The sequence below is a fragment of the Talpa occidentalis genome, unplaced genomic scaffold (assembly GCF_014898055.3).
Source record: "Talpa occidentalis isolate TD23 unplaced genomic scaffold, MPIMG_talOcc4v2.1 talOcc4.8, whole genome shotgun sequence".
Classification (NCBI taxonomy): domain Eukaryota; kingdom Metazoa; phylum Chordata; class Mammalia; order Eulipotyphla; family Talpidae; genus Talpa; species Talpa occidentalis.
Genome location: NW_023605194.1, coordinates 9,019,879 through 9,034,663, shown reverse-complemented (window position 1 = coordinate 9,034,663; position 14,785 = coordinate 9,019,879). Strand labels below are relative to the sequence as shown.

The 14,785-nt window shown below is 38.4% G+C and overlaps 1 protein-coding gene across 2 annotated transcripts in view; it reads right to left on the bottom strand.

The window, feature by feature from the left end:
- Positions 1–14,785, bottom strand: part of SHTN1 (shootin 1) — a 95,414-nt gene that overhangs the window by 58,040 nt on the left and 22,589 nt on the right. For both annotated transcript variants that reach the window (XM_037496556.2, XM_054690433.1), the window contains exons 3-4: positions 12,113–12,173; positions 4,984–5,078 (exon numbers count right to left, since the gene is read on the bottom strand). In XM_037496556.2, coding sequence (XP_037352453.1) covers positions 4,984–5,078; positions 12,113–12,173 — 156 coding nt within the window. The remainder of the gene's footprint in view (positions 1–4,983; positions 5,079–12,112; positions 12,174–14,785) is intronic.

The window sequence follows — 14,785 nt, the reverse complement described above, 5'->3', positions numbered from 1 at the left end:
TCCTGTCTTGCCCGCTGCTCCGTCAGCAGTGTATTTCAGTCAAACTGCCTGTTCTGTTCCCCACTCTGTCTCTGATGGATCCTCTCACCCCTAGCATCTCTGCCTGTATTTCAGCTCTTGTATGCATAAATAAATAAAAATCTTAAGGGCCTCCCCTGGTGGCGCAGGCAGTTGAATGCCACACTATGAAGCTGTCCGCAGCCTCTGCAACGCTGGTTCGATCTCAGCCAGCCGGCGAGGGTCCCACATGGTAGGGCAAACCTCTCCTGTCTCACCCGCTGCTCCCCTCAGCATTGTATTTCGTCAGTCTGCCTGTTCTGTTCCCTGCTCTGTCTCTGGTGAATCCTCTCACCTTCCTGTGCATCTGGCCTGTTTCCCAGTTCTTGTATAAAATAAATAAATCTTTAAAAAATAAATAAAAATAAAAATCTTAAAAAAAAATTAAACTGGGAGATCTGATTCTCACCCCAGTTATACACATGTTCCAAGTAGCATGGTCAAGAGCACAAGAGGTTTCCCACTCTCCAATATTTTTTGAATGTTAGGAGAAAATAACAATTTAGGAAAAAACTCAAGAATTAATCTGCAATTTTTCCTCCTAATATTTAAACTGATGGTTCTCAGCTTGGTACATTAGACTATCTAGAGAACTTTAAAATAATCCCAATACTCAATCCCATACCAGACCAAAATCTCTGATGGTGAGGCCCAGCATAGTACTTTTTCGGAACTCCCTGGTGACTAAAAGTCACCTAACATACATTTCTAGAGAATCAGTAAAACAAAGTTAAAAAGGCAGCTCTGCAGTCAAATTCTGTTGTTCTTTCCAAAACTAACTTAATCTTTCTGTGTCACAGTTTTCTTATCATTAGTAAACTAAGAATACACACAACTATAAACCAGAGACACACTATGGGGGAGCGGGAGGGAGGGAGGGAAAAGAGGGTGGGAATAAGGGGGTGGGAATTGTGTGGGGAATAAAACCAAGATGAAAATGCATACATTGTGCAAAAATGAAAAGTGATGTAAAAAATATATAAAATAAAATTTAAAAAATAGTCTCCATGCCATAATATGAAGATAAAATGAAATATTACATATAAAGTATTCAATATAGGGCCTCCCTGGTGGTGCAAGGGGTTAAGATGCAACCTATTAAAAAAAAAAAAAGATGCAATCTATGAAGCTGTCCGCAGCCTCTGCAACATGAGTTCGATTCCTCTGGCCGGCCAGGGAGCAACCCACATAGCGCAGCAGACCTCTTCTGTCTCGCCCACTGCTCCCTTCAGCAGTGTACTTCAGTCAGTCTGCCTGTTCTGCTCCCCACTCTGTCTCTGGTGAATCCTCTCACCCTCCCCACCCCCCGCATCTCTGGCCTGTACCCCAGCTCTTATATGCATAAATAAATAAATCTTTTAAAAAATAAACTTTACTTTAAAAAAAGTAAAGTATTGAATATAGTGACAGATAGTAAAAAGTTAGATTGAGCTACTATTAGTAACAAAAGAGATTTAGTTTGTGTGTTTAATCTTCCTTTGGCATTCACTTAAATCAGCTAGTTTTTCTTGACCTGGGTATCCATCTAGGCATTTTTTTTTTTCTTTCTCCACAATACTCATGAAAAATGAAAGTACTACTTTTTGCCACCTGGAGCATAATATGTTGTTTTCCAGGAACCATCGCAGTAATACTTTTTTTTAATATTTTATTTTATATAATTCTTGCATCATTTTTCATTTTTACACAATGAATGCACTTTCATTTTGGTTATATTCCCCATACAATTGCACCCCCCCTTATTTTGACCGTAATCCTTCCTTGAATCCCCCTCTCCCCCCCATAGTGTGTCTCTGGTTTATAGCTGCTTGTTGATTTTGATTTTTACTTTGTATTAATTAGTCTTTTTCCTGTTCCCTTATTTAGGTTTTCTAAATTCCTGCTATGAGTGAGACCATCCAGTATTTTTCTTTTTCTTTCTGATTTATTTTGCTGAGCATGATCCCTTCCAGCTCCATCCATGTTGCTGCAAACTGCATGTGTTTATCTTTTTTGAATGCTCAGTAATATTCCATGGTGTATATGGACCACATCTTCTTGATCCAGTCATCTATTTTTGGGCATTTGGGTTGTTTCCATAGCTTAGCTACTGTAAATCGTGCTGCCATAAACATAGGGATGCAGGTGCCCTTTGGAATTAATGTTTCTGTGTCCTTTGGGTAAATACCTAGGAGTGGAATTGCTGGATCCTATGGAAGCTCTATGTTTAGTAGGTCAAGAAATCTCCACACAGCTCTCTATAGTGGTTGGACCAGTTTGCACTCCCACCAAGCAATGCAGGAGAGTTCCTTTTTCTCCACAACCTCGCCAACATTTGTTGTTGCTAGTTTTTGTAATATGTGCCAGTCTCACTGGTGTAAGATGGTATCTCATTGTAGTTTTGATTTGCATTTCCCTGATTACATGGCATCACAGTAATACTTAATAACTTGATGGTGAACAGTTCTACACTCAGAAGAGTTAAGGTCTGTCAAACCAGGCACTAAAATCCACTAGCTGTTATTTGGCTGTAATACAACTACTCTATTTAACAGAGTTACTAACTCAAGAAAAATGCCTGACACAAAATTTCAAAATTCTTCTCTGACACAGCAATTTCACATTTCAAAAGAAGATATATAAGATTTACATACGGGATCTTATGATCATACTAACTGGACATTTTTGAGAACTCTGAATTCATAAATCTTAACAAAGCAATTTCACTGCAGTTATTATTAGGTCATACAAGGGTGTTTTGCAACTTGTTTTTTCAAGCCCTTTGAAGTCATAAGGCAAAACAAATAAATCTTTTATAACCCTACTGTAACAGAATTTTCTACTATATTCAAATAACACTTCCATTTTATTTGAAATACAACTGGATACAGCTTAGTGAATATTTAAAGATTCAAAATAAGCTGGTTAAACAAATTTGAACCATATGATTTAAATAACTGTCCTACATTGATCAGTTTCACCTACACATTTCAACAAAGCAAAGTATCCAAACTTGCATTCAAGGCAAGTATGCAGTCAAATTGCATGGTAAGAATTAAATAATCCATTTGTCATCAATTTGAAAGCCAAGGTTTAGAAAAATAATAATTTACAGAAATTTTGCTGCTGAGAAGATGGAGCCTTCTTTCAAAATGACAACTGACACCTAAGTCAGGATGTGCTATTATCACTTATTGATCACACATATTAAAACATGTGACCCTTCCAAACTTTGTATTCAAGACTAAAGTATCTTCCACACCCAATGAGGACATCTATAATGTTTGAGTGGGTAGGCAGTTAGGTGTCTTATTCCAAGATGCATGAGTTTGTATTGCATCCTCAAAAATATATCATGTGTCTACTTTCAAAAAGGCATCTTAAAATAGATAACAAACTGTGCAAGTCAAGGATCTTAACTGCCTAGACTAAATTGTCAAAATGACCTTAAAAACTAGGTAACACAGTGACTCAGCACCAGAGGTAAATACATCAGTCACTGGCAGCTTTTTCATCCTACACAGGCCTAGGCTGTCCTCTAGAGTCAACGGTTCTGGAGCAACCTTAGGAAATTGACCTGTTCCACCCTGACGTTTAGGACTAAACAATGGCAGCTCACAGACATGAACTCTCTTGCTCAAAGTTACCTGTTAAATTTTTTTAATTGGGGCAGGATAAAAGTAATTTTTAAAGGGGGCAGTATGTGGACCAATGATTAAAGTGAATCATGAAAAAAGAAATATCTGTCTCCTTCTCACCCCTAACTCTAGTCCATTCAGTAATTTAAGGTAAGACAATGACAACGGCAGTCCAGAGGACAGAACTAAGTTGTCCAGAGTCATATATGCCCAGAAAGGCATAACATGAATAAAACCTATACAGTGTCTCTGGAAACATTGCTTCCCACAAGTTCTACCACTCTAAGATGATGTGAGAACACCCATATCATCACTGATAGATTTTTGGAGCAATGCCTGTGTTGCTATGTATTCTTCAAATTACAGAAGAAAAATCACTTTTGCATATTTATATTCTTAGGCTCTGATTAAGTATCATGTGAATTCTAATCTAGTGTCATTATGCAAACAATTAAATAAATGCCTCTAGCAAGCTCCCTGCTAATGCATACCAATTAGATAGGAGATAGATAGATAGATAGATAGATAGATAGATAGATAGATAGATAGATAGATAGACAGACAGACAGACAGATTTGTAGAATTTCAGTCCCATCCAAAGAAATACTTAGAGGTAGGTGATGGGGCAGAGGGGAAACAACCAACCAGCATTACTAATGAAATTTGGTTGAAAATTGCTATAATCCATTTTCTGATGAAGTGGTTCAGATGCATTTTACCTAACCCAAAATACATAAGACAGAGATAAAAACATTCTTTAATAATAATGTACTTCTGATGAGATAGAATATAGAAAATTACACACTTGGTAAATTCATCAGCTAGAAGCAATCAGCGGAACACAGGAGGTCACCTTTAGCATGCCCTCACTTTGCTTTCACAAATAATCACCTGAAATATAAGGCTTGAGACTGACTTTTTCATCTGATTCCAACATGAAACATTCATTGCTCTTTTGTGTCACACCAGGCTATTTTAACTTGGTTTGCATTTTAACCAAGTGCACAAACATTTGGAAAGTCCAGTTCAATAGACTACTCGGGGCCACTTTTTGCAGGCAAAAAGCACAAATGCTGAAATACACATATATGATTGCTCCTTTTACAATCATAATAACCATAATAACCTTTGAGGCATATTTACATAATCCTATCTCAGGATTCTGAGACTATACAGCACTTTCCTCATCATCAGAGCTGACAACTGATTACAGAAGTACAAAAGCAAGACAAGGTTAGAAGCCACTGTTTAGAAAAGCAAGTTGAAATTAAAAAGCTCAGGTAAAAGCCCTTTATGTGAATCGTCTCACCTTTGTTGCCAAAGCTTCAGCGCTTTCTCGACAAGTCTTCTCTATTTCAAGATGGTTCTGCATAAAGTTAACTTCCTCTATGACCATGTGAGAAACTAGGAATGAGGGGGAAAAAAAGTCTCAGCATTCAAAGATTAGTCAGCTATTCCAAAAGCCCACACATCTTGTCCCATGATGAAGAATACTTCAATTCTTTAGCTAGCCAGACCTTTAGCTGTCATGGAAAAAGAGTGTTTAACGTGATGCCCTAATTAAATCTTAGCTAATATTTGGATGTAAAAAGGAAAAAATTACACAATAAGGAACACTTAGGGTTATTAAACACATTTTAAGAAAAGTAGTTAGGAGGTTTATTTCAAGTGTCTATTTTCTGTGCAGTTGTATACATAACCATAGTCATCTGGTAATTTAAACAAAAGAACCTTTTGTAATGAAAAAGTGCCAAACATGGCTTCCTTTTCTTAGCAGGATATGACATGGGTCTAAAGAGAAAAACTAGCTCTTGAGAAATTCTAAAAACTCAAATCTTCAGTTGATCTCATCATTGTAATAACAATGAACTAAGGTAAGTATTGGAATAGTAGCCTTTATTAGTGACAGGTAGTTTTGATTTAATGAACTCTAGGGCAAAAGAGTATTGTAACAAGATGTATATACTATGTGATGATTTAAGTAAACTCTAACAAATTACCTCCTATATCACAGACTGTAAGAAAGATGAAAAGAAAATGAAATTTTTGCTTGATATTTGACCAATGCTCAAAAAATAGTAATTTTCAGATATTTTTGATAGCTGATTTACAGAAATTGAAATTTCAAATGTACACGGTAATTAGAACTTCAATTATACTTTGAAGATCAAGTAAAATGCCATTTCCTTCTACCCAGATTCCTAGTTAAAGAAAATGTTCAGAATCTCCAACTTAACTAGACATGTATAGTTATTGACATTTATCTGGCTTAAAAAAGAAAAATTAAAGGACACCAAACGTGAAACCCAACAAAGTTAGGCAAAAAAGCACTGGGCTCACATAACACAAAGAGAGATTACTTTTGCTTCATTTAAGCTTAATTAACCTGCAATTATGATTAAACTCAGGGGAAAAAAAATTCTCTCCAAATTAAATACAAAAATGTATTACTTCCTAAGTCTGTCCAAAGTTCTTATTATGTTAATATTCAAATTCATAAAGCAGCACTAAATGGCCAGAAACATCTCTAACCTTGACATTTTTTCAGGGGTAATAATAATCTGCAGCAAATGCAGGCCAACCAAAAACCACTTAACTAATTAGTAGTTGCAGTCACCGAGAAAAACATGAATCAACACTGTTATTACAAGTGGCACATTTGAGTGGCATCTAATTATGACTTGATGAGCACGATACTTGCATTATCAACATTACTACTGCATCCCATCAGGGCCTAAAAGCTGCTGATGGCATTGACTTCGAGAAACTCCCACTCAATGGTACAGCAGCACCCAACAATCGGCTTGGCAGGAGCCCCCCTCACTAAATGACACGTTAAGCGTAATTACTGGTAGACATTGTAAATAAACAGGATTGGAAGTGAAAATTGTACCAAGTGCATAAGACACAATCTGACACATTGGAAGTGGCAGCCTTAATTGAGAGTTTCTTTGACTGCTCAAGATCATTTCAACTGCATTTCTCAGAGGACAGTGATTATAACTGTGGAGACAGACGGCATAATGGTATCAGCACTGCTGACAGAGCAGTGAATTAAATTGTATCTGCTGTTGTGTGAAAGCCTTGATGAGAGGTACAGATGCCTTAGTGGTCTTATCATTATAACACAATGGTCATGTTGTCATCAACCTTTCTGGCTCCAATTGAAAAGAAATGATTGTGTGTTGGAGCTCTCCCCCCCCCCACACCACCCCCTTCTCCTCTTCTATCTCTTGTTCTGAATAGAACCAATTTTCAGAGAGCTATGAAATCACGCAATAGGTCCTAAAATGCAGCTGCTTGGCATACAAACGGGTCCCCATTAAACTGGAATCACACACAATATGTGTTTATGCCAGAAGAACAAATAGAAGCTGAACACAGGCCAAGTTTATTCACATACACAAAGCCCATGTAGCTCTTCATCAATATAATTGCCTTTTATATTGTAGTTTAAATAATAGGCTCTATTATTTCCTTAAAATCCTAATATTCCTGGCATTTTATCACTATGTTTACAAGGTAGGTTCTTCGAAAATGTGAAGGAAAGAGAAAAGAAACCTATATAATTTTTACAACATCAAATATTACTTTGAATTTTTTAGCCTTAACTACTTGACATCTTCTGCCACAATCTGGTATTTCCACTATCATAACAAAAACATAAACACTCTGCATTTTTCATAGGAATTTGACTTTTTATTCAATAACATTCTTGCTCACGGAAGATTAAGAAAAATCAGTCCGCAGTAGTAAGGTTTAGGACAAGCAGGAAGAAAGAAAAAAAGAAGAAACACTCGTTTTCGAACATTATAGAAAAAGTTGCCCTGTAACTTGACTTGATAACACTCGTTCATATTGTCTCCAATTCTGATAAGGTCTACTTGATCAAGTCAAGTTTTCATCTTCCTCTGAGAGGGAACAGTAGAAATTTTAAATTGTGCTTTAGCTTTTACTTTAAAAAATTACCCCAGTGCCAAATTGGTAGCACAGAGACTACCTGCCAACTTTCTACATTCAAGAGGGAAGAACACATTTTAAAAAGCATCTAGATGTTTAAAAAGCATAAACCCTTTCCCCAAACTAAGTCAGGTCACATGACACAAAATAAATTTTAATATATAAATTTATTTGCACCTTTCAGAGGACAAATGTTTTCAAACCTTTGTTTTTTAATGATCTGCCTTCTGCTACTGACCTACTGACTTCAGGCTTGTCCCATAACATCCAGAGCCCATGACCACCGTGCCCTGAGGGCCCTAAAACTGGGATTACATGAAGGTTTAAGAAAGAAAAAATGATGTGCTTCAAATAAAGGAGCCTGATTGTCTCAGTTATGTTTTTTTTGGGGGGAGAATTCTAGTATTTTAGAATTTTTAGTATCTATTGAAGTATTTGCAATAGAATGATTTGATGTCTGGAGTCAGCTTTCAAAACCAGAGGGTCAGCGAGTGTCAATGAGGCACACACGAGAGGAGACTGCTCCTGAGCTGGGAGCCGTGGAAGTTCCATGGCGAGGAGCGGGGCTGTAGTCCACGGCCCTCTCGCTTTTATGTCAGCTTGAAATTTTCCATAGGAATCGTATTTGAAATGACTCTGAAAACTCAGAAGTAGAACCTAAAAGTACAACAGGTGTTGCTTCCATCAGTCCAGTAGTCTCAGCCCCGTCTGTCTCTCTTGTGTGACCCCCAGGAACAGATTTACCATTGTGGAATATACCACGCTGTAGGGTAACCGGGTTGTTTACACTTTTTGTTTTTGACTTCACCTCACTGTGAAAAATAGGGCAGACATTTTACTGCTCTAAAACATCTGAGTCTCTTGCACCTAGCACAATAGTGCTGTACACAACGCATAGTGCTGTATATAGCATAGGTTCTCACATTTGTGCTCAGTTGAATGTTAAGAAAAAGAGACCAGGCCCAAATTCACCTGTGAACACCCTCTTAGAAGAACATTGTCTGTGGGACAGAATTGCTTAGCAAACAACCACTATCACCATTTACTGAGGCAGCTGTGTGCCCAGCTTGGTGGTAAACCCTATTTGTGTTCTCCCCTAAAGCCTCACAATTCTATGGGGCAGGTATTAGCACAGCAATTTCATATTTACCAAGAATTCTGAGGCCCAGAGAAGTTAATTGAATTATTTCAAACTACAGAGTTCTGATTGGTAAAGTCCAGCCAACCCTACTTGGAGGTGGTTCTGATTCCCTGTGCTCCTTACCAATGTGTCATATTTAAAGGTGACACCACCAATGATTCTACCTCCCGAACAAAACTCCCCATTCACCTAACTCTCAGCGACATTAGGTGTTCCTGAAGCGTCCATGGCAGACACACCATGACTTCTACTGTGACATCACACAAACAGCCACGAAAGTTGGCAATACACACAAAATGTGGGGTACCCTCAAACAGGAGAGGAACTCACACTGTGGCCTGAAAGACATGGGAGGACTTTATTTACTTCTGCTTTCACAGGAAAGAACACAGTTTGCCATGCAATGGTGTTATTTGTGTACAAACACTAAGCAAAAGGGTCAGGAAGAGCTGGCAGAGGGCCAAGAAGGCATGGCACTATGGATGAGCTGGGTTCAGAGATGCAGACAAGCCCGGGAGGGCAGGGCCCATGGACTGACAAGGCTTTTCCTGAGCCCTGTGAAGTTGCTTCCTACACTTTAGAAACTAGACCTATTAGGAACTGGATTTCAACTGAGCACCAAGTGAAACTTGCTCCCAGAGCTATGCAAATGTGGAGACCAGTGTCTACAAACCAACTCACTAAAGACACAGGATACTAACTCCTAACACTAAAGGGTGCTGAGTGTGACATGGGGTAGTAAGTTAATGTTGGTGGTGGCAGCAACTAACATTCATTGAACATTGACTATCATGTCAAATGCTGCGGTCAGCAATTTTTACCTGAATTATCTCATCTAATCTTCAAAGAGCCAATGAAGTAAGGTCACAGCCCAATTTTACTACCAGAAACTGCTCTGGGCCACACAGATTCACAGTTCATGGTGGTTCCCACAGTGATAATGCACAGCCTCATTCCCTCCAGTTGCAACTTTAAAAAACACTTGTCCATTTTCTGTTCTTTTGAGATTGAATGGAGTTAGTCTTTTGTTTTCCTGCCATTCAAACTTTAAATTAAGCAGAAAACTTGCTAAAGGTGAAAATTAAATGAATACAACAAAAAAGATTGTTTTAAGTTATCAAAGGTTATTGGTTCTTATAGAGAACCAATAAGAACAAAATGCAATCAAAGGTATTTAGAGGAAGAGACTAAATAAAGGAAAGAAAAAATGGTAGCTGAAAGCAGAGTTTACATGTTACCCTAAAGGTGGGTTGATTTGGAGGGACGTTGCTTCCATTTTTGCATGATATAGTGGCAAAAAAAAGATAAAGAAAAATCTCTACTACCTACAAGAACCAAAACATTTTATGAGAAGTCCACCCATAAGAACTTGAATTATTCCCACAAAGTGTAGTGCATGTAGTGTGCCAATTCACTATCAAAAATTAATACAAGGATCTCCCTGGTGGCACAAGGGGCTAAGACGCAACCTATGAGGCAATCCATAGCCACTGCAGCATGAGTTCGATTCCCGGCCAGCCAAGGAGCAACCCACACGGCACAGCAGACCTCTCCTGACTCGCCCACTGCTCCCCTCAGCAGTGTGCTTTGGTCAATCTGCCTGTTTTGTTCCCCACTCTGTCTCTGGTGCATCGTCTCACCCCCGACACCACTGGCCTGTACCCCAGCTCTTGTATGCATAAATAAATAAATCTTTAAAAAAATTAATTCAAGCACATTCATTGGTAACAATGTCAATGGTAAAAGTCTTTCAGATGCGACTCGGTGCCAGCAGAAGTGTAAAAACTTTTCATTAAACCTGCATTAGGGAAGGGAAAGCCCTATGCATTGGCAGCTTAATCATTCACAAAACCCAGATATTTCTACCAGAGCATTTTGGCATTCAAAGATAGGTAACAGAACAATATTTGCCTTAGATTGCTTTGTTACAGGGAGATGCAGAAAATAAACTGGCTACTGAAACTGAACTATAATGCTGCATTTTTTATGACTGTTTTACCTTTAACAAGAATAAAATACTTGAGTGTGTAGTTACCAAATCAACACTTTCAGACATAATCAAACAGGCAGCTCTCCTGCCAGCCTGTGACTATGCAGGTGCCTCTCTTTTTCTTTCTCCTTGTCCTAATAAACCTGTCCTTTTAAAATATTAAGAAAAAAAAAGGTTAGAATCAAACAGCATCGCAGGTCAGTGGAGAGCTGCTGCTTCACCATCCCTGCTAAGACCTGGCCCTTCTCCCACGACACAACTCATCTGATCCTTTGGTGTGATGAGGAATGTTTTAACTTAAAGGGTCATGTGATAGCAGATGTATGCCACATTAAAAAAAAAAAAAAATTTTCGAAGACAACTTTGTAGAAATAGATCTTTTCTTGATGAGAGGGCTGTTTCAAACTTTTTCAAACCCTTCAAGGTCAATGAACCTGGCATTCCTTTTCTATGAATTAATCTAAGGAAATAAGCAGAGACTGTAAACATGTATAAGAATAGTTGCCATGTCATCATTTATAATGACAAGGAACCAGATAATCCATCTGTCTCCACAGGAAAGTTGAAATCAATCGTGGTGGTACCATATAATAAACAGAAAGCTATGGACAACAATTCAAATTGACCTACAACTCTAATCACATGCAAAGGTGATCAGAATGCACTGTTCACTGTAAAAAAACAAACAAACAAACCAAACCTGTAAAACTAAATGCAAAGCATGACCACAATTTTTTGTAGTGCATTTATTACACAAATAAAACCAGAAAGTATGTAAGACACTAATGTTGGCTTTTCTCAGAAGTCAAGGTAACAGGTAATTTTTGTTCTTTGACTATGGGGAATTTTTATTAGTACAGTCTTTTATAACACACTCATAAGACAATAATGCTTATTCCATCTCTTAAAAAAAATCTCAGTCATGGGCCTTCCCGGTGGCACAGCGGTTGAGTGCTGGGTTGCAAAGCTGCCCACAGCCTCTGCAGCACCAGTTCTATCCCCGGCCACCGGGTGAGGGTCCCACATGGGCACAGACCTCTCCTGCCACCCGCTGCTCCCCTCAGCAGTGTATTTCGTCAGTCTGCCTGTTCTGTTCCCCGCTCTGGTGAATTCTCTCACCCTTCTGCGCTTCTGACCGTACCCAGTGCTTGTATAAATAAATAAATAAATCTTCAAAAAAAAAATCTCAGTCATGCAGGAGCATTTTTAGACAAATGGGAAGACAATTTTTGCTTTCTGAGTGGAGCCTCCATTTATCAGGAACTAAACACAGAACACATGCAGACTCGCATAATCCCCAGACACTGTTACGTGTGTTGCAATGATTCCACTGAAACGTTTACCTACTTTTCTGAAATTCCTCCAATTTTTTAACCGCTTCATCTCGTTCTTGCCTGATTTTGTCACACTGCAATGAGAAAAGGAACAGCAAAGTTAAGTTGTACCCCAAGTTTGAACAAGCGAGAAAGAAAAATCTATAAACAGCAATTTTATGACAATAGAAAATTTTAAGAGCTTAAAAAAAGCAGGAACAGTCACAAGGCACGTGCACAGCTCAACTGGTATGGTGTGTGGCCATTTGTGTCTGGCCAATTTTCTTGAACTGTCTAAGATAATGAGTCACCTTGCTGCTCATTATCTCTCAGTAGCAGACCAATTTATGATGCTTGAGTTAAAATGGATTCATTCTTTAAGAGATTACTTGTGCCTTTTAAGTAGGTATTTTACTTTTACTAGCACAGTGAACACCTCACTCATCTGAGGGTCAGATTCCCTGAAATGAGACAGTTTCAACTCCCCAGAACACTGATGCTCGAGTGGGAGGAGCCTCAGAATGAAGACCAATCCCCACATGTGCCCCGTGTACTCTCACTCAAGACCTAATCCTCCTGTGTCCTTGGAATTCTGAATAGAAGACAGCAAATTACACGGAGAGAAGGTGAAATATTCCATAGTAAGCACGTATCATTTACATCAACTGATAGTTAATTTTTAAAGGTGGGAAGACTGAGTGAAAGGACTTCAGGAAGCAGTCCTTAAAAGGCAAAAATGATAAAGGATGAGGACCTTCGAGGGTGTCTGGTGTAGAAACAAATCTCTATTATTTTATAGGCCAATAAAGTTATTAATGAACTTTTGGAAAACATTATGTTCATTATGAGATTTGAATGCAATTAACCCTGAATTTCACAAAATAGGAATACATAACACATTTCAGAAAGATTTTCATCAAAACTGTTTCAAACTTTAAAGAGTTTGAGAGTTTTGGGCTAGTAGAGTGATAACTGAAATTTAATTTTGTGGTGACACTGTAAGTAATAAGATCATATGAATAAAATAAAACTTTAAAGTCTATTTTGGACCCTAGCATGCCAGATAAATACATTGGGATTTCATGCCTTTGCATATTTCTAATTTCAATTTTCAAAGGTTAAAAAGTATGATGCCACAGCCTCCCTGGTGGCGCAAGGGGTTAGGTCTCAGCGCTGTGAGGTGGTCTATAGCCACTGCAGCACAAGTTCGATACCTGGCCAGGGAGCTGACCCACATGGCACAGCAGACCGCTCCTGACTCGCCAGCTGCTCCCCTCAGCAGTGTGTTTCAGTCAATCTGTCTGTTCTGCTCCCTACTCTGTCTCTGGTGAATCCTCTCAACCCTCCCTCCTCCCCCACACCTCTGTGCTACACCCCAGCTCTTGTATGCATAAGTGAATGTTTTAAAAAAAAATTATGATGCCACTGATAAATTGGATTATCCAAAATCCAAAACTTTTCACAAAAGAAGGGCCAAGGCTTATCCCTTTAAATAGTGAGATTTTCATGTAACAGGTGGGCAAACACGAAAATGTCTGCTACCAGGAGATGGGAATGATCTCACAGCTGACAGAAGTGTTGAAGGCACAGACTACTTTGAAGTAAACTATTAAAACTGGAAAAGTACACACCTGTCACTCAGCACTGCTACATCTAGAATCTACTACTAGAATCTCTAGTAATGAATGGGTAGATGACGATCTATACAAGTAGGGTCAGCATTTATTAAAATACTAAATCATGATATACTCCCATAATAACACTACAGAGCAGTGAACACAAACTAAAAACAGCATGTATCCCCATAGGTAAGCCTCAAAAAACATAACATTGGGAAAATTATTCTGCATAAGTTGCAGAATAAATATCAAATGGTATGACACCATAAGCTCACAAAAATACTTTACATAGTTACACACTGTATGTTTCTAGCTCATGACACATATGGTTCATATAAAAACATAAAAACATGAAACAAAGGGACCCATAAGAAATTTATGACAGTCATCATCTCTTATAAATTTATGACAGGGAGGGAAAGGACTGGGGTTGGGTGACACAGGGATCTCTGATTTTATCTGCACCATTTTTTTTTTTTAATTTCAAAAAAAATTCTGCATAGCGTGTATTTATTATACTATTCTCTGTCCTTTAATGTTCTCTTAAAATTAAAAAAATTAAGAAGCAAACAATTCAGTTCTCCCCTTTAGTCTCCCACAAACTACCAAAACTTAAAAAACAAAACAAAACCCTGTCTCTGTGCATTGGGGTAAATCCATTCTGGCAAGAGGCAGGCAACAAGGACACTGTGCTGATTAGCAAAGCTCTTTACAAATCCTGACTCAGACCCTCCACAAAAGGGGTTGGCCTGGGCCAAGGGCTATTTCCTAAAGCAGAGGACATATTCCTTCAGTGAGATTCATTTCTTGTGGAAATCCACCCTCCATAAAAAAAATAATTCTTTCCAACGTAGTTTCTAACTCTAGCTTAACTAATAAACTATACTTACTGTTTCCTGGTATGTAAAATTCTAAACACTGTAGTTCTGAATTCTCAAATAAGTTTTATCAGATCCTTCTGCCACCCAAGGGGACCACACCAACCCAAGTGGACCACGCCAGCCAGTGTAATGCTTAATCTCAAGAGACTGCTGGCGAGCTGTTTTAGGAATGCTCCTCTGGTTTTCTAGAATGCAACTCTGTTTGTT